At 41.9% G+C, this 26,988-nt stretch overlaps 2 protein-coding genes across 6 annotated transcripts in view; one reads left to right on the top strand and one right to left on the bottom strand.

The window, feature by feature from the left end:
- Mtus1 (microtubule associated scaffold protein 1) overlaps window positions 1-26,988 on the top strand; it is a 177,519-nt gene that overhangs the window by 142,763 nt on the left and 7,768 nt on the right. For all 5 annotated transcript variants that reach the window (XM_045132017.1, XM_045132009.1, XM_045132015.1 and 2 more), the window contains 6 exons: window positions 3,161-3,227; window positions 16,902-17,116; window positions 20,505-20,610; window positions 22,215-22,288; window positions 22,394-22,489; window positions 26,802-26,918. In XM_045132017.1, coding sequence (XP_044987952.1) covers window positions 3,161-3,227; window positions 16,902-17,116; window positions 20,505-20,610; window positions 22,215-22,288; window positions 22,394-22,489; window positions 26,802-26,918 — 675 coding nt within the window. The remainder of the gene's footprint in view (window positions 1-3,160; window positions 3,228-16,901; window positions 17,117-20,504; window positions 20,611-22,214; window positions 22,289-22,393; window positions 22,490-26,801; window positions 26,919-26,988) is intronic.
- LOC123454032 (60S ribosomal protein L18a) lies at window positions 21,557-22,150 on the bottom strand. Its single transcript, XM_045132057.1, has one exon. The coding sequence runs from the start codon at window positions 22,118-22,120 to the stop codon at window positions 21,590-21,592; it is 531 nt and encodes a 176-aa protein (XP_044987992.1). The 5' UTR covers window positions 22,121-22,150; the 3' UTR covers window positions 21,557-21,589.

Below are 26,988 nucleotides of genomic sequence, written 5' to 3'. Positions count from 1 at the left end.
CTGGGGAATTGAACATAGGTCTTTAGGCTTCACAGGAAAGTGCCTTAACTGCTAAGCCATCTCTCTAGCCCTCTCTTTTTTTTTTTTTTTTTTAACTGTAGTGTTTTGAGAACATAATACAGAGCCTCATGCATGCTAAGCTCAGGCTGTACACTTTCAGCCCTGTTTTCTTTTCTTTTTTCATTTTTTTTTTGTAGCACCCTCAGTGAGAGGCCTTTGATTTTATATGCATGAAGGACAGTGTAGTAGCCCTAAGGACAGTGGAGGAGTCTTTTCAGTAGTCCACAGCCGAGCCGTTGAGTACCAGAACTAGAGGGTAGGTAACACTGACAAAAAAGTGAAAAGGGTTGGAGACCCTTGTAAAGAAGAGCTGTCTCACTTTTCCACAGACATAGAGACAGTGAGTGAAAGGTGACCTTGAGGTTGTCTTGCTGTGTCTGGAACTGGCAGAGGTCTGAGGATGGAAGTGGCTTCCAATGCATTGAGTACAGGATGGTTGAATGTAATGGAGTTAGGGGAGCTATCTATATACATATTGAAATTCCTTGTCTCCCAAAGTCCTTTAATAAGCAAAAGTATCACTTGCTATGTATTTGTTATAGGATGTTAGTTTTCCAAAAGTGTTCTTTGAAGTTATGCCATCTGTAGTTGTACCTTTTGCCATCTTCTTTTTACTTTTTATAAATCTGAGATGTGTTGAATTTTCTTACACATCTCCCTTATATTACAACTTCACTGCTGTTGGAAAGGGGACTTGAATCAAGTTCACTGAATGTGTTTCAGGAACCACATCGTCATTTAATAAGGCTGTCCTCTGGCTTCCTGTCCCTCCAGTGACAACATATGCTGATGTTTATCTGAAGTAGATTTAATAAAACTAAATTTATTATTTTGAATTTATGAGATTATTCTCATAATTCTTATGAGAAGAGCCAGGGTATTGTGGCACACAGCTGTTATCCAGCACTTGACAGACTGAGGCAGGAGCATCACAAGTTTGAGGCCAACTTGGGCTAAACAGTAAGATCCTATATCAAAAATATATGGAGAGAAAACATATTATTATATGTATTATTAATTTTATTGTCTTCAAATGTTATATTAGAAAACAAATTGTTTATTATTTTTAAACTGGAACTCGCTGGTTTGTGATGTCAAAACTACCTAATATCAGCCAAGCGTGGTGGCACACACCTTTAATCTAGCACTTAGGAGGCAGAGGTAGGAGGATTGCCATGAGCTCAAGGCTACCCTGACTTATATAGTGAATTCCAGGTCAGTCTGGGCTAGAGTGAGACCCTACCTCAAAAAGCCAAAACAAAAACAAAAACAAAAACCCCCCACTAATACCACTTTTTAAAAAAACAAGCATTTAGGATTTCATTAAACAATCATGCCAAAATGTACTTGATAGAAAAGAACTTCTTAAATTCTAATCATTGTTCACTTGTTCATATGATAACACTGGTGTTAATCAGTAACTTCCTAGATAGTGAGAGACTAGTACAAAATAGAAGTGATTCGAATATATGTACTTCAAGTTCATATTTAAAAAATAGACTATACTCTAAGCAGTGAAATTAAATTTTGAGGGAAGTCTTGTTCATGTCTTAGTATCACTTAAAATTTTAAATCACAGCTCACCCTTCATTGCCCTTCATCTAGTTTATCATGTCATTTAGTATATGGGTTTGAAGAACAAGTTTCCCTTTTCTATTAGTAAGCATGATAATTTAATGACCTCAATTAGACAGGGGAGTAAAAAGGCTCACAAATCTAAAAATAGCTCCATTATCCATGCAGAGAGGGGCAGTTTTTGTTTCCAGCATCCCAGCTGATATTTAAGTAAGTGGCAATCGATCAGTCTAATGTCTGGCTCTCGTTTCTCATAAATGAAGGGCTATGGCTTTAAGTAATCGCAGGCTGCTCATGCCAAAGGCAGGAAGCTGCAGTATCAGCCTCTGTGGGGAGAGAGGAGTCTGAGGCATACAGTAACCTGCAGGATGGGAGGGAGGCTGCCAGGACCAATGGTGCTCCTCCTGCTAGAGCTTTGAATGTAGACTGACCCGACTGGAGGGAGGACTGGCCACCTGTGCACTTCTTGGACAGTGCAGGGGGGTGGGGGAGCTGGAGACAGAAGCTGGAGAATGGGCTGCCCCAGCAGCAAAATGTGCCTCTCTCCTCCATGTGCAGCAACAAGGGTAAATTAGTGTTTGTTTATAGTGCTTTTCTGGAAGAATGTCAGGAGGGTGTCTGGAACCAGGGGGAAATGCTGAGAATGAAAAGCAACTCTGCAGAGGCCAGTCTCATGATCTCTGCCATAGTGTGATAAGGTATGGCGACAGCCCCCTCTGGGGATCCCAGTAAGGGCATTTGCAGAGAGCTTTGAGATCCTGGGACTTCCTGTCATAAGGAACAGGAATGGTGTCTGTTTGCTGTGTTTGTGTAAGTAGGTGTGGATGTTTGATAGTCTTGAGTTGCTGGTAACTTGAAAATTATTCTTTATTGCAAGGTTGGTAATTGCTTTTTTAATACTGAAGCAGCTGTCTGGTCTCCTTTGGTTCATTTCTCTAACAATCTATTTAGAATATATACTATCTGGGTAAAATCAATTAATTCACTTTAGTCTTTAAAAGACTAGGGGTTGGAGTGGGTGTTGGTTATACTTTTGAACAAACTTTGTGTGTGTGTGTCTTGTAAGAGTACAGTATTGGCTTTGTAACAAAACTTTATTTGTGGATATAGGACAAAATCCTTATAAGTGTCTATGTTTAGAACATTAAATATTTATCTTAAACTGATTAGGCCATTATTGCCCTTGGAGGAGAATGCATTATGTCTTAAGTACAGTATGCATTAGCTGAAAGGGTCTGTGGATCCACAAGTGAAGGGCTGGCTTAGAGCAAATATTTTCAAATGAGCCATTCAGTTCCTCAGAAGGATGTTTCATTAGGACCTGAGAAAATACAGATTTTTTGAATGGTGAATTTCCTTCCCAGCAAAGGACATCTGTGTTTTTAACAATACAGACTGTTAATTTAAATGCTTCATATCTTAGCTTCGTGATTCTAGGTCTCATTTTCCTAGTAATAACAACAACTATGTACTTTACTGAAAGGGACCCCTTTCAAACCTTGATAACTTGATGTGTTTTCCACAGCGGGAGGAAGCATTGAAGCAACACAAAACCCTATCTCAAGAACTTGTTAACCTCCGAGGAGAGCTAGGTAAGAACTGTTTTTATTTTTCTTCAGTAAACTTTACAGACAGGGGAAGCTATTGCCTTCCCTTCTGCACTGTGGCTAGAGTGGCTTGCCAGCAGCTGTTAGTGATCCCCCTCTGCAATCTGTATAAGCACTTACTATCAACATTGCTTTTGAATCTTGGCAGCATGACCTCAAGTTTCCAGAATTCCTGGCACTGATCTGACTAAGCCTAACAGCTTATGATGACCAAAACATGCTTCTGATGAATAGACAGAGACAGATTGATTTCTGTAACTGTGCGAATCCCTGCTAAATAATTCGACCAAGGTTTGTTCTGAACCACTTTTCATATTAAAGAGTGTTGCAAGCTCTGCTCTCTGATAACAGTAATTACGTTACATCAAAACAAGGCACACTGTATTCTACTCTCACAGTCTGGATGGGCCAGGAATGAACGTGTACCCAGCCCACAGAGCCTGGTTTGCAGGACAGCCTGTTTAAATTCTTGTCTGTCCTGGAGGTCCTCCATTTGAAGGACAGAGATGATAATGCCTTTTCTACCTCAGCTACTGTGTCAGAGTAAACTGACTGCCCTGGGGTTCCCCTGGCTGTGGGGCTTCTCAGCCTAAAGAATTGGTTTCCTGCTTTAGCTTCAAGTCGACCTGCAGCTCACCAAAAGGCCTTCTTGCTTTATGTATTTGCCAACAGTCTACAATGAAAGTGTGCAAACGTGTGAATTTAAGTTCTACTAAGATAACAACTAAAGAAAACAACTGTGGCCATCCAGGTTGACAGACCCTGCCCATTTTTTGGACAACACCAGAGTTTAAGCATGGCCAATATAATTTGCTGGACTGGAATATCCTTAAGCCACTAACAATAACCAAGGCAAAGGTCAGGGAACAGGCCATGTAGGAAGGAGACTGTGTATGTTTGCTCTTTGTACCTCTCAGTGGGAGGAAAGACCAGAATTTGGCTAACCCTATAGGTTCAAAATATATATGCAAGACTTCAGCACTGAGGAAGACAGATGAAACTGAGTGAGTTCTAGGGAAGCACTTGAGGAGACCACAGCTGTGGGCAGCCAGCCCTCAGAGACTATGGGGGCTTTCTGCCATCACATTTGACTTGGCTCTAGCCTTTCCATTACTCAAACCACCAGCTTAATTTGCTTCTGTCTGTGTTTTAAATACTGTCATGGATATGGAGTTAGGAGATCAGGAAAGAAGGCTTTTGTGAGTTTTAGAGTTCTTCAGACCAGTGGAGGTGAAGATGAGCTGCCTCCTGCCTCCAGTGTCAGGTTTCCACTGCCCAAGGCACGGCAGGAACCAGAATGGAACACTGAGCTCATTCATACTGCCTGAATGAGCATCCTCTTTTCACAATTAAGCAGTTTAAGTTGGGGCCCAGGTACTCCTCATCTTCAGTCAGCCACACAGCCTGACAGGAAATAGCCATTCATTTGTACTCACTTCTTTCTATCTGTGATAAGGGGAATGTGCCCTGATGTGCTTTTCCCACTGCTGTCAAAATGTCAGGATGCTATGGGTGACCTGTCCATACTGTTCTGTCACCCAAGGCTGGAGTGAGTCATGCTGCTGTTGAGTAAGGCAGGCTTGTTCCAGGCCCAGCATAATGCATTCAGGAAGGGGATTGGTTCTGGCAGGGAAAACAAGAGTCTTTGGATGTTTGTGCTGAACCTGGCCGGAGAGATTGCTCTCCAAGCTTTCAGTTGGATTGTTGCAGCAAGAGCTGAAAAGATAGGTTTACATAGCACAGCTTATACTCAGTGTTCAAGTTTGAAACAGCGAAATGCTTAGAACTATACTGGCCCAGTATTCAGGTTTGAATCCTTGGTACCTTGGAACAATCACATTACATCTCTCCCATCATTGTTCATTCTTTCTAAAATACTTCTGTGCCCCAAGGATTATTATGAGAATCACATAAAATAATACACTGAGAAGGGTATAATACCACGTATTAACTCCTGTTAAATAATATGTATGAAAAGCTAGAAAGATTGCTCAGTGGTTAAATGTGCTGCTGCACAAGTCTGATGACTGAAATTCTGATTCCCAGGATTCACATAAAGCCAGACACAATGATGTATGCGTCTGTAATCCCAATGTGTGTTAGGCAGTGGAGGATATTCAGGGGTATCCCAAAGCTTGCTGGCCAGTTAGTCTCACATTGACAGTAGCAAACAATAAGAGAGATCCTATGTCAAAAAAATTGGAGGATGATATTATCCTCTGACCTCTACACATGTGCTGTGCCATGCCTGTGCCCATACATACATATCATGTCATGCACACAAATACATATCATATACATACACCAAAAATGTATCAAAATGTGTGCTATTTTCAGCTGATGTGGAGATGCATGTCTGTAATCCCAGCATTCAGGAGACAGAGGTAGAGGCAGGAAGATCACTATAAGTTCAGGCCAGCTAGAGCTACATAGTTAGTTCAAGGCTAGCCTTGGCTACATAGTAAACTCTGCCTCAAATAAATCAATGAAACAAAACAAAGTGTATGTGATGTTACAGTGGTGTGGTAGTTGAACCTTGCCATTTTGTGAGGGCAGTGTGGTTAAACACTACATGTGGGAAAAAGTATGAATAAATGAAATATTGTTAGAAATCCCTCAGGACCTGATACTTTGTCTGGTGTATTTCCTATTATCTTTTATAAATATTTAAGGAGATTCTTTCATGCTTTTTGGGGGAGAAATCATAATGAGCTCTCCATTTGCATGAGCCACTGCTAAGTATTTATTGCCATTTGAAGGTTTAAAGTTCATTTTTACTTAAAATTATCTTATGAAAAGAAAAAGTAAGCAAGAAGAAAATAGCCCATAGCCTCACTACCCTGGCATAATTTGTAGTTGCATAGTCCCTCCTCTAGTAGTACTGGTCTGCTTTTTGATCACCAGAGGTTAGTTTTGTCTCCAAAATTTCATACAAATGGAAAGTGTAGTGTGTCTCCTTCATGTCTGCTTTCTTCCACAGTGCCATGCTTCTCAGGTGCATCCATATTTCTGTATGTGTCTGTGTTCTTTTAATAAGTCCAAAGCTTTTCCATATCACCTCACAGACTACATGTGGTCATGTTTGATGACTGTGGAACACTCTCTCAAGTAGATATACCACTAATTGAGCTATCCCATAAATATTTTTGTGATTTGGCCTTTCTCATCCATTTTTGGGCCTCATCTTCTACGTACATGCCCCAGGTATCTTCTCTCAATCCCTCCTTTCCGAGCTGTAGAAGTGTGCTTCATTCCAGCAGGCCCTGACCTTCCCCTGAATAGCCCCTTGCTTTCTGAGCCCTCTGCAGTGTCCCTTATTCAGACCTGTTCTGCAAAATCTGTTCCTCAGTGTTTCAGGAGACATCACTGAGCCAGTCACCACCCAAGTTAGCAGCTAAATCACGCTGCTTTTCTCCATTATTCACATGCATATTAGTGTGTGTCCTAAATCCTTATCCATTCTTCCTCGGCATTCTGGCTCCAAGTTTCTTACATAGAAGATACTGCAGTGGCTGCCCAACAAGCTTGCCATCTGCTCCACATCTCTTTTCTCCACTGATTCCTACCACTGTGCTTGCAAATCTGACATATAGCCTCTACTGGACTGTTTCACTGCTTTGTTTATTAATTTTTGGAAGCATGGTCTCACTGTGTAGCCTAGGCTGGCCTCAAACTTACAATCTTCTTGTCTCAGCTCCTGAGTGTCAGTACTATATTATGTAGCAACCATGCTTGGCTGTCCACTGGATATTTTTGATAAATGCAAATGAATCTATTCTGACTTTGGGAAGAGATTCAGACATGCTAAAGCACGTTAGCTTCCTGAATGGCCATGACATCTAAGCCTGACTTTGTGTCTGAACCCTTTACCCATTTCTTCACGTGTTCTGTCATGACAGATCTCAGCTATGGGTTCATTCATAGACCTGCCTGCCTTTTCTGAGGTGTCATCTACTGAAATGCTCTCTCCTCTGTCTATGACCCCACTGTGCTTGCTTGCAAACTCCTCATCTACTCATTTTTAAGATCTGTTTGAAAAGTCTCATCTTCAGTTGACTTTCATCCAAATCTTCAAAGCAAGTTAGTACTTTAGTATATACTAAGACCTTGTGCTTATAGGTATTTGTTTATATACCTCTTCTCACCATCCAGAACTATTAGATTTTCAAAGGCAAAGTTACCCCCATCTCCTTCATGTAGGTAGGTCTACTACCTTTTGCCTGGCCAATAGTGAAAACTTCATGTAACTCATTAGAACATTGATCACTTGAAATCAACTCTACAGTTTGCATTTACTTTTGGAATTTTTGTTTTGTTTTGTTTTTTCATGGTAGGGTCTCACTGTGGTCCAGGCTGACCTGGAATTAACTCTGTAGTCTCAGGGTGGCTTTGAACTCATTGCGATCCTCCTACCTCTGCCTCCGAGTGCTGGGATTAAAGGCGTGTGCCACCACACCTGGCCTACTTGTGGAATATTTTTTAATCAAGCATATGAGAAGTACAGTATTGCTAAACTGGAATGTCTTCTTATCTACTAAAAAAAGTAACTTGTCACAAGCAGTATACAAACTGTCACTCTAATCAACACTTGCCCAGTGTCTATGAAACCCAGACTAGCTCACACCTTATGGAATGTGTTAATTCTTTCAGTAGTCAAGTTCTGGCTATTATTCTAGTTTAACAAGGCTGTATACTTAATTTAAAAACTCTTTATAGCTAAGTGACTTTGGAGCTACCATTTCTGAAGTGATTTTTCCATGTGTTAATATGAAAATCAACTGTGCACAGAGTTCTTAAGCTTGATGAGTTTTGAAGGTGCTGATAGCAACCTCAAACTTGGGTCATTCTCTTTTAATCCATGTCTATCTATCTTAAATTTTAGCTTTGAATGGCTGTATTCATAAGTTCTTTCACATAAGGATATGCAGCATGTTGCCAGTGTATCTGTTTTTGAAAGCCCATTGAGTGTTCTTTCTCATCCTGGTATTTGCCCTCACCCCAGATTTTCAGCTTTTGACTTTACTAATTTATTGCCGCTTGTGTAAAGCTATGGTTCTCAGACTTCACTGTGTGATGAAACAGACCTTGTTCAAGTGCAGATTCCCAGTTCTCATACCCACCAGTTATGACTCACTTGGGTTAGGATAGAGTCCAGACAGCTACACTTATATCTTTCTAGAGATTCTAATGCAGGTGTACCTAGGATTCCACCTTGATATCACACTAGCTGTCTTCAATGTTCTTTTTTTTTTTTTTGTTGTTGTTGTTGTTTTTTTCCTGATAGGTAGTCTACTAGGGACTGGTCCACAGAAACATGGAAGTCACCTTGCCTGTTCTGGCAGGACTAGAACCCATGTACCTAGGATTCCACCTTGATATCACACTAGCTGTCTTCAATGTTACCACTTCTGTATGAAAATCAAATAAAAAGTGAGTAAACATGCATAAGCCAAATAGCTCCAATTAACGAGTCTTTTCCTGTAAATAGATTTACAGGGTTTTTTTTGAATGCCAAGGACTTTCCCCAGTTCTTTTGATTCTCATGTCCTAAAATGACAGGAGTGGGCAAGGCAGTATAGTTAGCACCTGACTCAAAGTTAGCTTGCTTTAACATCGAATGTAGTGTTTTGATTGAAACATGATGAGTTTGGAGTGAAACTCCTTTTTTCCCAGCCTGAGTTTCTCCAAACTGAACACATTGTCAATTATTCAGCCATGCTTACATCTTTGATCTACTTGCATTGCTGGACATTTTCATGTGCATGTGGAATGTGTCTGTTGTGACTAGGACCTGCAGCTTACCATTGGCCAGTGAAAGAGATGAAACCAGCCAAAGCCTTTTCAGGCCTGCCCTCAGGGGCCAGAGGGAAAGCATCAGCAGGGAGTGCTCAGCTTGCACCTTTGTCAGAAGATGGGAAATGGGCTTGCAGGGTCAGATTATAACCCATCTGCCAATAACACTTGGTCAGAACTAATTAGTGCAGGAGTGGTAGCAGAATAGGAGCAAGATAGGTTCTTTTTGTTGTTGTTGTTGTTGTTGTTTTTTTCCTGATAGGTAGTCTACTAGGGACTGGTCCACAGAAACATGGAAGTCACCTTGCCTGTTCTGGCAGGACTAGAACCCATGTCTGATCTACCCTCATTCAAAATAGCTGCAAGCATCAACTATAGCAAAAGCTTTCTGCTTCTTCCTTAGCCTTTCCTGAGGACCTGAGCACTTGTGGGCTGGCCCTTTCTGAGTTAGCCTCATGAGTCCACTCACCAATCATGTCCTTTTCTTACACACCTGAGTCTGATGGCGAGGCTTATTCTGATGTTTGATCCATAGAAACAGGCCATATGTGTGAGATCTCTTGGCCCCTTTTGTAATCTGTTGGCTCCTCTGGCTCTCTGGTTTACTCCCTGTGTGAGGGGGTCTCCACTCCCCTTTCCCAGACAGTGTGACCTCTCTTTAAACACTGAGCCTCTTCTCTCTTTGTCCTGACTGCCTAGGTCCAGGGTCTTTTGGCTTGAGCTCTCCTGCTTTACTTTCTTTGTGTGTGTGTCTTTATGTAGAGGATTTTCTCCAGGTCCCAGCCCTCTTCACAGCAAGGCTAGAAAAGGAGAGAACTTTTTTGCCTGGGTGTTTTCCTGATTTGCTTTCCCACTTAATTCTAACTCTCCCTAAAATAAATCCCATAATTCATAATTCACCCTTCTCTGAGTCTGCATTTTTAATTCTTTGATAGCTTAGGCAAGGGGTTCATGAGTGTAGATGTCTGCTTCATCTTTGTGGAGTGCTAAGCCCTTCCAGTACTCCAACTCCTGCATCAGGAAAAAGGAAAAAAAAAAATCTACCTTATGCCAGGTGTGGTGGTGCACGCCTTTAATCCCAGCACTCAGGAGGCAGAGGCAGGAGGATTGCCTTGGGTTTGAGCCCACCCTGAGACAACATAGTGAATTCCAGGTCAGCCTGAGCTTAAGTGATACCCTACCTCAAAAAGCAAACAAACAAAACATCTGCCTTATCTTGCAGTCTCTTTGGCAGCACCTCCATAAGAGAATGGAGCCCTGGTACTCTGTATCAGCTACTTGTTGCTGGGACAAAATATCCAACCAGAAGCAGCTTATATAAGGAAAAAGTTCAGTTAGACTTACCATTTCAAGGGGAAGATTCATCATGGTAGAGAAGGCATGGCAGGCCCAGTGTGGCCTCACCATAGTCAGGAAGCAGAGATCAAATAGCAGTGAGGCTGGGCCACACACCTTAAGGTGACACTTCCTCCAGAGAGGTTTCACCTCCTAAAGGTTCTACAACTTTCCCAAACACCGCCACCTTGAACACTTAATCAAATATTCAAACACATGAGCCTTGGGTGGTAGATTGGACATTTAAACCATGGCATACTCCTAGTATATGTCCATTGCATGTCTGAATTAGTGCCTCCTTTTGTATCTCAAATTGGCAGTATGGCCAATTCAATCTTCTTGGGTGTTCTGTGCTGGGAACTCAGGGCCTTTGAAATCTTGATCCAAATATACCATCTTAGTTCCTTCTTTGGTAAAATGAGATTCATGAATTCAGAGCATTTATGAAATTGCATGAAAATCTAAACAGGAGCCCTTTGCAAAGTCTAAACTGAGCTTTAAGGGAAAAGTGGTAGTATCTACCAGAGCATTGATGTGATGGTTCAGGCATTTTATAAAAATACAATTCCTCACAAGTTATGATTAGTGAGAGATTTTGTAATTGGTTCACATGGACCTATTCATATCATGCTCAACAGCAATCATAAAGCCACTCGTAACTAATTGTGAAAGCTAAGGGACCTGTGTCTATCACATGTCTGCCAGATTGCTTGGTTTTGTGAACAAGTTCCTCTAGAAAAGCAAAGCCTTAAGCTCTTAAGCCAAGGTGATCACTCTGGAGTCTGTGAAGACTTGTTCTACAGTGTGTAACAGCTGCTTCCTGTCACTTTCTGTATGAGACTGCAAGGCTGGCTAAACAGGTAGTGTTCATTGCTGCCTCACTGGTCAGGACATACAGGCCCATAAAGTTGGAAATGCTTATTGGTCAGATTATCTGAGTTTCACCTTTCTTGATTATGTTGCTCAGTGACATGACTGCCTCCAATTATAAAATATATTGGACCCACATTTACCTTGGAAGTGTGTCATGATAGGATTTCTCTTTATATGAAATAGTCACACTATCAATGGAGAAGGTCACATTTGTTCATGGCTCTGGGGTGAGGTACAGAAGACTAAAATTAGAAAGTAGTGTTTATCATGAAAAGTATATCAACTGTGTGCTGCTAATGAAAGTGGGATGGAGTTCAGATCTAAGAGCAGGTGGTCAGTTTCCAGGAGGCCAGAGATTGAGATAAGGACACAGCTGGACATGGGCATCTGGTTTCTCATAAAAAGTGCAGAGAAGGAGAACCCGGGAGAACAGTCTTCCACACCCAAGTCATTCCAGAGCATCTTGGGAACGTGGCCATACACAGCTGGAGAATGGAGTTGTCCCATTTCCCTGTTCAAATCTTCCTGTCACTGTCACTCATGTGGTATCATAAAACTTGCTATCTTACCTCCCCAGTTGTCAAAGAAAATAAATAAATAAACAACCAATCTCCTTAAAGATAGGAAAATGTTGTCTGTAATGTCAAGAACCACACTAGCAGTAAGTAGAGGAGGAGGACCCACACTACAAAACACCCTATTACATGTGCATATTTATCTCCTTTAAATACTGGACACGATGTGCTTCTTTTAAATTGTAATCTATATGTATGTATGTATGTTTTTGTATATATCTGTGGGGGTGATTGGACAGAAGGACAGATAGATAATAGATGGTAAGTAGGTAGATAGAGCAGGTGTGGGTGGGGTGAGTACATGTTGTTGGGGATCAAACCCAATGAACATCACACTGTTTTGGAACTTCAAGTATGGCTTAGCAGCATCTTTAAATGGGTTTGAATCCTTCGGTAATAATATCACAACATTGGTTGCACATTTACTCTGCCCAGGCCTAGAGCCGGACACTTCACCCATGTTAGATTAATTTAGGCCCACAGGAAAAGCACTAGCATTATCTCTACTTTAAAAATGAGGAAATGTAGGCTTAGAATACATAGGTAAGTGTAGTGGCTGAGATTAGACCCAAGTGTTCTGGCTCTGTTCTAGTATGACGTTTATGCTCTTAGTTGTCTCATGTAAAGCATGCTGCCCAGACATCAAGATGAACAGCTCTGTACCATTCAAAAGAATATTAATGTGATCAAGTCATGTCTGATGATTTCCTCTGGAACAGACTACTAGCCAAAAAAGGAATATTTATTTCTATGATATGAAAATAGTCTAACTGTCCCCTTATAATATAACCCTGAGGACTAATTAAGTAATGGCTGTATTTCCACTCTGTGGGGATCACTGCTAATGGAACTCAGATTAATCTGGCTCCATTTTTCCAAGTTGTACTTTAGTGTGGCACTGGGTGTTTTCTAGATGTCATACAAATGATTGTTTGAAAAACAAAACAAGGCTTTTTTCTCCAGTTGTGGAATGGCTCTTCTTTGCTCAAACAGATGTGATATAGACAGGGAGGGCAGGTCCCCAAGTTTTTCCTACTCTGTCCTTGCCCTAAAATCCTTCCCAGGAACATCTCATCCCAGAGTGAAAATGCCAACTTCTGCTCTTTCATGTGGATATACACCATAGATATGATTCTGTAAATGGTTTCATGTCTTTCTTTTTATTTTTTTAAATATTTATTCACTTGAGAGCGTGGGAGAAGAAAAAGAATGAACATAACAGGACCTTTTGCCACTGTAAACAAACTCCAGATGCATGTGCCACTTTGTTCATCTGACTTTATGTGGGACTGGGAAATGTAAACCAGGTTCTCTGGCTTTATAAGCAAACACCTTTAACCACTTAGCCATCTCTCCAGCCTCCTTTCCTTTTGTCAAAGTCTAAACATTTTTATTGAAGTTTTAGTAGTGCTGCTGACCAAAATCCAGGGCCTTGTGCACGTAAAGCACATACTCCACCACTGAGATGCATCGGCAGCTCTTGACGTTTTGAAAGTCTTGCCATGTAACCCAGACTGGAGTTGAATGTGTGGTCCTTCTACCTCAGCTTTTTGAGTTCTGCGCTTTCAAGTATACGCTGCCACATCTAGCTATGTCTTATTTTAAGGTTGATTGCTGAAGCTAGCTTTTGCAAATGTGTGCAACTGTTACATAGCAGTGTCCTTTGAAGAGTTCCTTAATCTTGTCCATGCTCTCAAACAGCAGCTAGTGGGATGATTACAGCAAGGACACTAGGACTCTGACTTTAGTGGAGGTGTTTCTGTTCACGTAGACCCCTTTCAGCCCCCACTCCTGGTACTGAGAACGCTCTATGGATCCTAGTCCCAGCTCTGGATGACTTTGTTTGGTTTTTGGCTTTGTTGGCTCTGAGTAACTGAAAGCAAGTAGAAGTCTAGAGAATAAGCAACAGGAGGACTGAGGACAGAGGAAGGAGGCAGCACAGGTGGTCCTGGTACACATGCCACACTGTGATAAGCACAGTGTAAGTCTCTGGCCTAAAATCATGGCTTGACAATCCCCCGCTTCCCTCACCCAAATACACAGTATGTCCCAGAAGACAGTGAGTACTATGGAAACCCTTGATACAACTTCTAAAAATGCATCCCTTTCACAGTGCTTCGGGAGTCTCTCCACCAAATTAATGTTTCCCTACAAGTCCAAGACAGTTGATTCAAACTCAAGCCATCTGTGTGAATGATAACCACAGACCAGCTGTTCTGCACATAACACCCCACAGCCAGGTAAACAGCACAGAGGTCCATGCAGAGGTTCAGCTGTAGGCTGAAGCCACTGTCTGGGGCCAGGCCTATTCCTCTTCATGTTGTAGTAACCAAATGGCTCTCCCCCCACCCTTCTCCCCGTCTGACTTTTATTTTGCATTTCCTTCATCCCTACTGTGCCCTCCCACCTGCCCTCCCTTCACCTCACTCATGCTACTGACAATGCTGCACACTGCTTGTGCTGCTGCTGCTGCTGCTTTGTGTTTTCAAACAGAGGAAATGATCCATCCGGTGGTCCACGGGAAAGGACTGTTGTGTATCCACTTTGATTTTAAACTCTGATCTCATTGTATGTTCAAACCCACAGTAGTTTAATAAGCAGCTACATTAAAATTGGGCAGGTGTAGCTGTCTGCCTCAATTTAGGAGTTCGTTGGGCCCACAGCAGGGCACAGGCTCTTACAGTTTATTCCTGAGCTATTGGGTTTACTTAGATGTTTATTTCTGGTGTGAGTATTTGGATGGTTTGATCATGCTTAAAAAAAACATTTTAACTTTGCCCATAGGGGCTGGGAAGATAGCTCAGCAGTTAAAAGTGCTCACTTGTGGGCTAGAGAGATGGATTAGCAGTTAAGCGCTTGCCTGTGAAACCTAAGGACTCCAGTTTGAGGCTCAATTCCCCAGGACCCATGTTAGCCTGATGCACAAGGGGGTGCATGCGTCTGGAGTTCCTTTGCAGTGGCTGGAGGCCCTGGCGTGCCCATTCTCTCTCTCTTTCTCTCTCTGTCTGTCACTCTCAAATAAATAAAATAAACAAAAAAAAATTTTTTTTAAAGTGCTCACTTCTAAGTCTGCCCAGCCTGGATTTGATTCCCCAGTACTTAGCTAAAGCCAGATGCACAAAGTGGCACATGCATTGTTTGTAGTAGCAAGAGGTCCTGGTACCTATGCATTCATATTCATTTTCTCTATCTCCTCTCTCTGCTCTCAAATAAATAAAAATATTTTAAAAATAAACTTTGTAGGAGATTGGAAGGAATTAAGTGAAAAGGCCACATGAATCTAAGATTTCTCTGACTGGAAAGCTGTTGGATGCTCATTGGTTGCAAAGTGGTAGCTACAGACTTTTTCCATATAAAGCTTTAATGTGTGATGTGCTTAGGAACAACTTCCATCATGGAGCTCTCATTATCTTTAGACATGGAAACCTAGTTGTCAGAAGCTAGCACTGTGTTTGCTCATTAAGCTAACATTGGAGTTGTGGAATCCCTTTTTCTTTTGCTATGGTAAATAGTAATAAAAGCATACATGATAATGAAGCAAAAATTCTTCGGCAGTCAAGGAAGCTCTTCATGAAAGTAGAAGTTTAGAGAACCAAAGGAAACTAAGAGGAAGGTGAGGAGTGAGAAAAGGGAAGGTGCAGGCATCATACATATTCAACATACAATATAGGCTGGCATGAAATTTTTGTAAAAATGAAAGCGGCTTGTCCCACAGGTTATGAAGCATTTCTAACTAGGAAAATGGATATTTTTCATTATGTTGTCATCAGTTTTATTGATGTATCACCAGACAACTTATCTCCAGTGTAGGACAGCCTTTATAGAGACAAGGAGATGTACCTTGGTGTCTATTTCATTATCTGTCTTCTGTATGTATACCCCCTGTGCGATCCCAGGACAAAGCTCCTAAAGTAATAGAGGGTATGATGCAAGCTAATATAGAAGTAAAATCAAATATAGTGCTTCTGGGTTATGTTAAGAGTAAGCTTGAAATACTTAAGGCTAAGCTATAGAAATACCAAAATGTTTAGATCTGTGAAAGCATATGAAAATGCTAAGCACGGAGGCTGACTACTAAAACCACAAATGGGTTAAAGTAAAGGAAAAGTCCTTACCTTTTACTAAAATATTTTCAATAAATAATTAACTTCTAATATTTAACCCTACAGGATTAGTTGTCAGGATTAGTGTTCTGTGACAGCCACTGGATTTTGGCATTCATCTTCCTTTTGGGATCTTGCAATGTGATTTTCTGCTTTTTGAACTTCCTTTGTTTGCTGTGGGGTTTTTTGTTTTGTTGTTTTTGAGATAGTCTTGCTATGTCATGCAGGATAGCCTCAAACATGCTTCTGCTGCTTCAGCTTCTTGGGTACTAGCATCACAGGCATGTGCTACCACACCTAGATCTGCTTTGTGAATGTTTTAATCCCCAAGCCATCTTGCTGTTGCTCATGGTAGAATACAGTTTTCACTCTTCATACTAGAATTTTATTTATATGTTTATAACCAATTCAGTTCAAAAATCTATTGACCAAATCAAAACCACAGAATCTCATATCCATTAAGAGAGATATTCTATATATAAATTTAAACAAAGCATATTTTAGTGAGAATATGGAGAAACTGAAACTTTATTATATGTGCAGTCACTATGGTCCCTCAAATAAATAGATCATATATGGTCCAGGAATCCCACCTTCAACCCATGATCAGTTTTCCTCATTCTTTGGGCTGGTAGTGAGGAGGCGATGGTGGGGAGGAAGCCCTTAGAGGGGAGCAAAGATTCATCTCATGGCTAGGAAATGAAAGCAAGGAGAAAAGGATGGCTTCACATTATTCCCTTCCAAGGTATGCACCAGTGACTAAAGACCAAGGATCTAGTACCTTCCATTAGCACCATGGGCTGGGGAATCAAGCCTATAGCATGTGGGCCTTTGAGAGACATTTCACATCTAAACTGTAGCACTGGTCACAGAACAATGAGACCTTGCTGTGGCTATATAACAGCTGTCAGGGAGTGTTGTGACTTTCACACACTGAGCAGATTTAATGGTGTGCTCCCTTTTCCTTTCTGCTTTTTTAGTTGCTGCTTCTTCCACCTGTGAGAAATTAGAAAAAGCTAGGAATGAGTTGCAAACAGCGTATGAAGGATTTGTCCAAAAGCTGAACCAGCAGCACCAGACGGATCGAGCAGAACTGGAGAAGCGGCTTAAGGAGTTCTACACGGGGGAGTGTGAAAAGCTTCAGAACATTTACATTGAAGAAGCAGAGAAGTATAAGACACAACTGCAAGAGCAGGTCTGAGCTCAGGGACTCAGCTTGCTCTTGGGAGTGGTGCTTGACTTGAATCCTGGTTACATTCACATTTATCAATGAGTTTCTGCTTGTCTTAATTTTAATTAATGAAAAAGCTTTTTTATTGTGTTTTTTTGTTGTTGTTGTTGTTGTTGACCAAAGCAATGCAATATGTTGAGTTACACAAGGAAAGTAGTGAGGCTTTGTGGTGTATGTGAGTATTCCCATCACGCAGGAGGCTGAGGTAGGAAGAGCACAGGCTCACGGTCAGCCTGGGTAACTTAGTGAGAGCTTGCCTCAAATTAAAAATGAAAAAGAGGGCTTGGGATATAGTTTAGTAGTAGGACAATTGCTAAGCATGCACAAAGCCCTGGGGTCAATCCCTAGTACTACCCACAAAAAGGAGAGGATGCAGTTAGACATGGTGTGGGTAGGAGGGTGGTTGGGGGATTCAAGGCCTGCCTGTACTGCTCAGCAACCTCAAGGCCAGCCCATGAAATTTAATGAAACCTGATCTAAAACTAAAAAGTGAAAAGAATAGCTGGGACTACTGTTCAGTGGTAGACTGAGTACTTGCTAAGCATGTATGAGGCCCTGGGTTCAATACATCATACCAATCAGAAAAATGGAGGGAAGGGTGCTGGAGAGAAGGCTTAGCAGTTAAGGCATTTGCCTGCAAAGCCAAAAGACCTCAGTTCAATTCCCCAGGACCCACACAAACCAGATGAACAAGGTGGTACATGCATCTGGAGTTCATTTGCAGTGGTTGGAGGCCCTGGCATACCCATTCTCTCTCTCTCTCTCTCTCTCTCTCTCCCTTGTAAATAAAGTTTAAAAAAAAAGAAGAAAAAAAGAAAGAAGGAAAAATAAAATTTAAAACAGAAGACATCCCTTTTTGCCCTACTATCTAGAAATATTCCCTTTGGATTACTAAGCCATTGGTGTACACTTCTTTAAAAAATGGCACTTTTGTAATTACTCGTTTTTCCAGAGTTGTGGAGATGGCTAGGTGGTTAAAAGTATGTAGCAGTCAGCCTCATGCTGTTGGAATGAACCTCCAGACCAGACATAGTTTGTGGGTGGAAGAAGGGATTTATTTGTTGCTTACAGAGCCAGGGAAAATTCATAATAGCAGAAGAAGTTGGTCCCCTTTTATAGGACCAAGCAGAGAGAGAGAAAAACCAAAAGCAGCCACAACAGCACAGGCAAGCACATTTCAGGAACTCTAGGCAAAGCTCAGACACTTTGCATATGCTTGACGACAATTCCAAATCCACCCCCACACCTTAGGGCTGGAGCTTAAGGGCCACCCACAGTGACACCTCCTCCAGCCAGGCAGCTGGAGATCCAGATTACAAGCTTTTAATGAACTCCTGAATCAATTGGGGGCATTCACTTAAACTACCATAAGTTACTTGCTTATAATTGTAAGCCTGATGGCATGGGTTCTGTTCCCCAGTACTTACATGTTGCCAGACACACAAAGTGGCTCATGTGTCTGGAGTTTGCAGCAGCAAGAGGCCCTGGCACACACTCTGTTTGTTCCCCAATAAATAAAGATAATAAAAAATAAGTCTAAATTTAATAATTTATGTTTCACATTAGTATGTCATCAACCTGTTTAATTTCATTGCCCCCTTTTTAATTTTATCTTATTTTTAATTTTTTTCTTTTTTTAATGTTTTTTGTTCATTTTGTTCATTTTTATTTATTTATTTGAGAGTGACAGAGACAGAAAGAGGCAGATAGAGAGAGAGAGAATGGGCACGCCATGGCTTCCAGCCATTGCAAACAAACTCCAGATGCGTGCGCCCCCTTGTGCATCTGGCTAACGTGGGTCCTGGAGAATTGAGCCTCGAACTCGGATCCTTAGGCTTCACAGGCAAGTGCTTAACCGCTAAGCCATCTCTCCAGCCCCATTTTTTTTTATTGAGAGAGAGAGAGAGAGACAGACAGACAGGCAGGCAGGCAGGCAGACAGACAGACAGAGAAAGAACGGGCATGCCAGGGCCTTTCAGCTGCTGTGAACCAAGTCCAGTCTCATGTACCCCATTGTGTGTATGTGCGACCTAACACATGTGTGTCACTGTGCACCTGGCTGTGTGGGACCTGAAGATTCAAACATGTATTCTTAGGCTTCATTGGCAAGCATCTTAACCATCTCTCTAGCCCTTACTTTTTTTTTGTTAATACCTTCCATAACTTTAAATAATAAACCGTGATAATTCCCTCTCCCACCTTCCCCTTTACAAATCCACTCTCCATCATATTCCTGCACCCTTCTCAGTCTCTCTCTCTCTCTCTTTTTTGTTTTTTCAAAAATTTATGATTTACTTATGACACAGGATCAGAAAGGAGGCAAATAGAGAATGGGCATGCCAGGGCCTTCAGCCACTGCAAATGAACTCCAGATGCATGTGCCACCTTGTGCATCTGGTTTAAATGGATCCTGGGGAATTGAACCTGGCTCCTTTGGGTTTATAGGCAAGTGCCTTAACCACTAAGCCATCTCTCCAGCCCTAGTATCTATTTTATTGTGATGTCATCATCTTTTCCTCCTATTATGAGGGTCTTGTGTAGGTAGTATCAGGCCTTACAAGGTTATGGATATCCAGACCATTTTGTGTCTAGAAGATTGCATTGTAAGCAGTACAACCCTTCCTTTGGCTCTAACATTCTTTCCACCACCTCTTCTGCAATGGACAGTGAGCCTTAGGAGGTATGATAGAGATGTTTCAGCGATGAGCTTTCCTCTGTCACTTTTCAGCACTATGGTGCCTTTTGAGACATTTCAGAGGTCACCATCGTCTATCTGAAAAGGGAAGCTTCTCTAACCAAAAGTGGACATAGAATTAATATATGGTTATGGACATTAAGAGAAGTGCTTACTGAGCAGTTTGCCCCCTTCCTTTCTTGTTTTTTTGAGGTAGGGTCTCGCTCTAGCCCAGGCTGACCTGGAATTCACTATGTAGTCTCAGAGTGGCCTCAAACTCATGGCAATCCTCCTACCTCTGCTTCCCAAGTGCTGGGATTAAAGGCGTGCACCACCATGCCCAGCTCCCTTTTTTTATTAGTTTTTTTTAATTTAGCAAATATTCACACAGTTCCTGCTATATACCAGACATCTGCTAGGGGCTGAGAATATAGTGGTTTATGTGACTGACAGGCACAGGGTTGAGGTGGCCCTGTCACTGTGACACACATGCTCACTCCTTATGATGGGCCCTCAGTGAGCTCTGCAGAACTTGCAAAGCTGTGGGGGGGGGGGCGGGGAGTGTTTTCCTGCGCTGGGAAGCCCATAGACACAGCACAGGCTTGTGCATGAGTCCAGTGTTGTGCTTGTTTGGGGGAGTTTTGGTTTTCCTGACAAAGTATGTTTTGTTTCTTGTAGTTTGACAACTTAAATGCTGTACATGAAACCTCTAAGCTGGAAATTGAAGCCAGCCACTCGGAGAAAGTGGAACTGCTGAAGAAGGCTTATGAAACTTCCCTTTCAGGTAAGTATGCTTTTTGCTATTTAAACAGAAAAAAAGACATAATGGAAAAGCATATTTACTAAAGCAGAAATGATTCATAACTTTCCCTTCCAGAGAATGTTCTGTGGTGTTCACTTTGGGGTGATCTTGTTTTTTTTTTCTTTCTTTCTTTTTTTTTTTTTTTTGCATTGTTCATTGTTAATAGATGCCCTTTTCTGCTAAAGATGCAAATAATGGCCTGTTATAAATGCTGGTCATTTGGGAAATGGGATGAACTTCTTAAGACTCTAAACGCCTTCATGGTGATGGTGGTGGTTGTTACTTTAGGTCCTGCATAGTTAAAGGTGTCAGTTCATATCCTGGTGCTGTAAAGAGTCCACCCCTGCTCACCAAGATGGTGGTGAAGTACAAGTGGCAGAAGATAGATAAGAGAAGAATTGTCTTTGTTATCTCACCTACCATTACTGCAAATGTTGAAATAGAAAGAAACGAACCAGAGCCATTTCTCTCAGGATAGTCAGCAGTTTTTACAGTAGACCCATTTCATCCTACAGCATATCATAGGTTATGTGTCCTTTAGCAAGGACTTTTTTCACAAGAGATGGAATATGTGACTGGCTTACATTTTTTCTCCCTCCTAGACTGAACTGAAGTTTAGATTTGTTTGGTTCTAGAAGAGCAAGCATAAAGGAATGCTAGGGCCCCAGACCAGGAATCTGAGGCCTGTATTTTGAAGCCCTACCTTTTATTCTGCATCATCTAAGGTCTTGGCTTTGGGGGCCTTGTATCTCCCAGTCATAAACTGTAAGTCTCTACCCTGTCCATCTTGTAAAGGGTATTCTGAAAGCCATACAGCAGCTTTATACAATTGTAAATTAACATAGTCATAACTTTATAATCAACTATATGCTTCAGGGATTATAGAGTAGTGATCTTTTTTTTTTTTTTTTTTTTTTTTTTTTTTTTCTGTCCACTGAAACATTTATTCGACCCAGCGGCTCTAGAAGAAGGTGTTAGGCCTCTTGGTGGTGAAGCGCGGCTTGTGCTGGCGCCGCAGCACCCGGTGGGGTAGTGGGAACTTGATCTTGGAGTCGTGGAACTGCTTGACAGCCGGCCGGCGGCACTTGCTAGCTGCGATCTCCTCCACCTTCATAATCTGAATGGAGTGCGCACGGGCCCGGTGTCGGGCGCCCATGTCTCGGTAGCACTGGGTAACGGCGCCAGCCGTGGTGAGGTCGCGGTACTCTCGGTACATGTTGTGTGTGCCGCTGCGCGAGTCATAGCGCAGCCAGATCCCGAAATTCTTCACCCGCAGCGGAGACTTCTCAAACACCTGCCCGCAATACACGATCTCCCCCGACGACTTCTTCATCTTCTTCAGCTGCGATACGAAGTACCAGAAACGGGACTTGGCCACGACATGGTTGGGCGCAAAGATGCGCATTCGGTAGAGGGGTGGAGTGCGACACTTGGGGGTAGGCAGGCAGCGCCCCACCACCTTGTACTCCCGCAGTGTGCCGGAGGCCTTCATAGCGCTGCCTCTGCGTTCGCCGCCACCCTCAAAAGGAAGCTAGAGTAGTGATCTTACAGAATGTTATTTCCTGAAAAATATTCTTTCTTTCCAGAAATCAAGAAGAGCCATGAAATGGAAAAGAAATCACTTGAGAATCTACTTAATGAGAAGCAGGAATCACTAGAGGTGGGCTAGTCTCTGATTTTTGTGTGGTACTAGTACAGAATGTGCCCCATGTGCCTCTGCTCGGTTTCTGGTATCTTACATCACACATGACACTGTTTGTTCTAGAAACAAATCAATGATCTGAAGAGTGAGAATGATGCTTTAAATGAAAAGCTGAAATCAGAAGAACAAAAGAGAATATCCAGAGAGAAGGCAAATTCGGTAAGTCATATATGTTCATCTACTACTGGAGCTTGCTTCTAGACTCAATTAATTGTGTAGCAGCTTGAACTCATACAGGTTAAGAACCCTTTATATCATGTCTTACAGTGATATTTTTGGATGTGTAGCATGTGTGTGCATGTGTGTATGCATGTCTGTCTATGTGCATGCATACATGTGCACATGTGAGTATGCATGTGCATGGAAGGCCATTAGTCACTCCACCTGATTTTTTGAGGCAAGGTCTTTTCTTGAACTTAGAGCTCATGGACTTGGGTAGACTAGTTAGCAAGAACAGGGTACTCCTCATGCTCACCTTCCCAGCACAGGGGTCGTAGGCTCCTGACACCATACCCAACACCTTGCATGAGCACTGACGATCTGAGTGCAGGTCCTCATGCTATGGGGCAAGCACTTTACCCACTGAGCTATCTCCCTAGCCCTCTCAATTTTTTTATACAATAGTGCAATTTATTTGTTTATTGATGCCTTTTTTAACACCCTTAAAACTGCCACAGGCTGGGGAAGTGGCTCAGCAGATAAAGGTGCTTGCTTGCAAAATCTGCTCGCCCAGGTTCAATCCCCAGTACCCACATAAAGCCATATGTACAAAGTGTGAATATCTGGGTTTGTTTGCAGCAGTAAGAGGCCACGGCTCATTCTTGCTCTCTCTTTATTTCTCTTTGTCTCATCAATAAAAATATTTTTTAAAACCTGTTACATAGGTAAAGCCAAATATATTTTGAGTGGTAAGCAAATATCTAAAGGAAAATAAAATTTTAGTATAGTCAGGATTTGTTTTGTCAAGAGCTTACTTTTAAAGAAGTCAATATATTATTATATAAGGTACATGCCATCAAGTTCACCATTTTACAATGCCCAATTCATTGCTCTTTCCTTGTATTCTAAAGTTGTGCATTTGTCACCAGTTCCTAATTCCAGAACATTTTCTTATCCCAGAATTATACTCATTAACATTCACACCCCATTTCCCCAGGCCCCAGCACTGAGCTGCGCCAGTGTCCTTTCCATCTACATGGATTTGTTGAGTTCAAAAACACTCAAACAGTGTGGCCTTTTGCATTCGTCTTCACTTAGCACAATATCCTCAAAGTTTGTCCATGTGGCAGCACAACATGAGACAACACTTCATTCCTTCTTATGGATGAGTATGATCTTGTTACATGGGTAAATATCACTTTGGGAGGGGTGCAAAGAGGCTCAAATCCAAGGCTTTGTACTTGCTAGGCAAGCATTCTCCCACTGAGCTATATCCGCAGCCCCTAAATGCCACTCTTGGAAAACACATTTCTCAGTTCTCTTGCAGTATATAGGGTTAGTGCCTCTTACAGCCCACCCCCTGTCGTGCATTAGTTCACCCATTTTCATTGCACTCGTGTGGGCTGCCGGACAGCACAAGCAGCGTGTTGGACCACTTTGGGTATGTGGCTAACTCTCAAGCTTTCAGGGCATTTGTGGATCTCTCAGACCTTTTGCTGATAATTTCATTGGGCAACATTCTGTATGTTTGATAAAATTAAATGAGATCATAGTCAAGGAGATTTCAAAGCTAATTGTTCTGGAAGATTCCTAGGAATGTCAGTGATTTCAAAAGCAATCTGGACTTATACTCAGTGGATCAACCTCATTGCCATCCAGGGAGCAAGTTTAAAGAGCTTCCTGTAACCCAAAGGGGTTCTTCACAGAGCCAGTGATGAAAAGCTAATCGGAAAACAGACAAACCCAGTGCCTTCCCCTGCTTCAACATCAGTGTGGGGAAAGGAGCACACAGTTATTGGAGTTAGCAGGAATGAGCTGCAGCAAAGCACAAGAGATAACAGGGCACAGGTAGTAAAAGCTCTTGCCTAAAAGCTGGAAGAGGAAATTATGCTGTTTTCATCTAATGAAACCAAGGTGAGATTTTTTTATTGTCAAGTCCCTCTCCACCAAAGAACATAATCTTGAAAAGTATCACATACAGAATTTTTAAAGAGCCTGGAGTTGAAGGTCTTCATGTTGCTTCCTGTCTGGCTCTGGGACCCTTCCTGGACTTTTCTGAATGGGCTGTCTCCTCTTTCTGTGAAGTAAGGAGTGAAGAGACTGTGATTAAGAAATCCCCAAACCCAGGCTCTGTTCTTCCTAAAGAGTGCTCTGAAAGGGAGACCACTGCCCCAAAGAATAGTTGTTATTCTTGTCGTTTCTGTGTGTTAATGTGTGTGTGATATACACATGTATGTATTTATATGTGTGTAAGCACATGTGTACATATATGTGCCTCTGTGAAGGCCAGAGATCAATGCCAGGGGTCTTTATTCACTTTCCACCTCATTTTTTTTTTTGTTTGTTTTTCCAAGTAGGGTTTTGCTCTAGTCCAGGTTGACCTGGAATTTACTATGTAGCCTCAGATTGGCCTCCAACTCACAGTGATCCTCCTACCTCTGCCTCTTGAGTAACGGGAATTAAATGTATATGCCACCATGTCCAGCTCCACCTCAACTTTTGAGACAAGATCTCCCACTGAACCTGGAGCTTGCTGATTTGGCTAGACTAGCTAGCTAACAAGTCCTAGTGATACTCTTGTCTATGCTTTCCTGGCATGATTTATAGTCACACGCTGCTGGGCCTGGCTTTTACCTGGAGACTGGAGATCTGAACTCAGGTTCTGTGTTTACACAGCAAGCACTTTACCTACTCAGTCCCGTCCCTAGTCCCAGTGTGTAGTTTTGATCATCCAAGCCACTGAATCCTGCCTGAGAAATTCATTGAACACTTAGCCAGTAGATCTTCTATAGAAGATTTGCATCAAATTGGGGGCGGGGAGCTGAAGAGATGGCATAATGGTTAAGGCGCTTTCCTGGAAAGCCAAAGGATCCAGGTTTGATTCCCAAGACCCAAGTGAAGCCAGATGCACAAGGTGGTTCATGCATCTGGAGTTTGTTTGCCATGGCTAGAGGGCCTGGCATACCCATTCTCTCTCTGTGTGAGTGCCCCCCTCTCTCTAATAAATAAATAAGTTATAACTTATTTTTAGAAATTGGGGGGTGGTTCAATTGAATTTCCATCCCTGAAGCAAAGACATGCTGTCAAAGTATCCCTACCATGAGTGTTCATTTTGGGTAGACTTGTAGTAGTCTGTGCTGCTCACCATGGAATACTGTGGCTGCCATCAAGTGTTATGCCTGCCATGGAGATACAGCCAACCAACATGATCAGCATAAGAAATGTCCAGAGGTGCAGGTCACAGCTGTACTTGCTGCTTCCAGAGAGCCCTGTATGTGAATGGCCTTTGCCTTTCTCCTCAGGAACTTACTTTGATGAGAGATCAGTCCCTTTTTTCCACTCCAGATATTCATTTAGAATGGGTAAATAGCCTAATCTCCACCCACAGCTCTAAGCAATGTTTTGTTCTTCTTCCTAAGAACATGTTTGATGTGAGCAATAGCTATGAATGTTATTGATAGATGAGTATGTTTGTTTTCAATATTATGGCTAAAGTCTTTGAAATTAAAGTGATGGTAACCCTTCTTTTTCACTTATTTTGAAACTTTGAAAAAGGAAGTCAATCCAGACAGGTTGTCTTAATGCCTATAATCCAGAATTTACAAGGCTGAGCTAGAGGATCATCATGAATTCATGGCCAGCCTGGCTATAGAGTAAGACTGTCTCAAGAAAATAAACAAAAACAGAAAAAAAAGAGAGAGGGAGATGGGGGAAGGGAAAAGAAGGGGGAATGATGAAGGAAGTAAGGAAGAAAAATGTTTACCCACTGTGGCTATGCACATCTATCATACTAGTACTTGGGAAGCTGAGGCGGAAGCATTGCTGTAAGTCCTCAAATCCAAGGTCAACCTGGCTACAGAGTAAGACCATGTCTCAAAAACCAAAGCACATAAAAGAGAGTTATTTACTACTTGTCTAATCCAATATTTTAAAATATATTTTTCTTTATTTACGTGTGTGTTTGGGTATGAGTACACAAGGGTTTCTTGCCACTGCAAATGAATGTCAGGTGCTTGTGTGACATTTTGTGTCTGGCTCTTTGCAGGTGCTGAGAAGTAGAACCTAGGCCTGCAGGCTTTTCAAGCAAGCACCTTTAACCACTAAACCATTTCCCCAGCCCCTAAACTAATTTGAATATCAAGAATTTGACTTTGGTTTGTTTGTGACTTGGGGCTTGGTTTGGTTTTTCTTCTAGAGATGTTTCTTTGAGGAAGTCATGGCTGAGCCCTACTTCCTCTTATCAGGAAATGTTGGAGTTTGTTTGTTTGCTAAATTTTTAAGTCAGAGCAATACTTTGCTATATCTTTTCCAGAAAAGCCCTCAGATCATGTACCTGGAGCAAGAACTAGAAAGCCTGAAAGCTGTGTTGGAAATAAAGAATGAGAAGCTCCATCAACAGGATATCAAGCTAATGAAAATGGAGAAACTGGTATGTCTTCTCAGAATCTGGAGTGAGCACCTTACCAAGTGGGAAGAGAAGTAGAAATATTAAGTTCTGA

This window comes from Jaculus jaculus, chromosome 1 (assembly GCF_020740685.1).
Source record: "Jaculus jaculus isolate mJacJac1 chromosome 1, mJacJac1.mat.Y.cur, whole genome shotgun sequence".
NCBI lineage: Eukaryota > Metazoa > Chordata > Mammalia > Rodentia > Dipodidae > Jaculus > Jaculus jaculus.
Note: the sequence above shows the minus strand (reverse complement) of the source record. Positions and strands in the feature narration are given on the sequence as shown.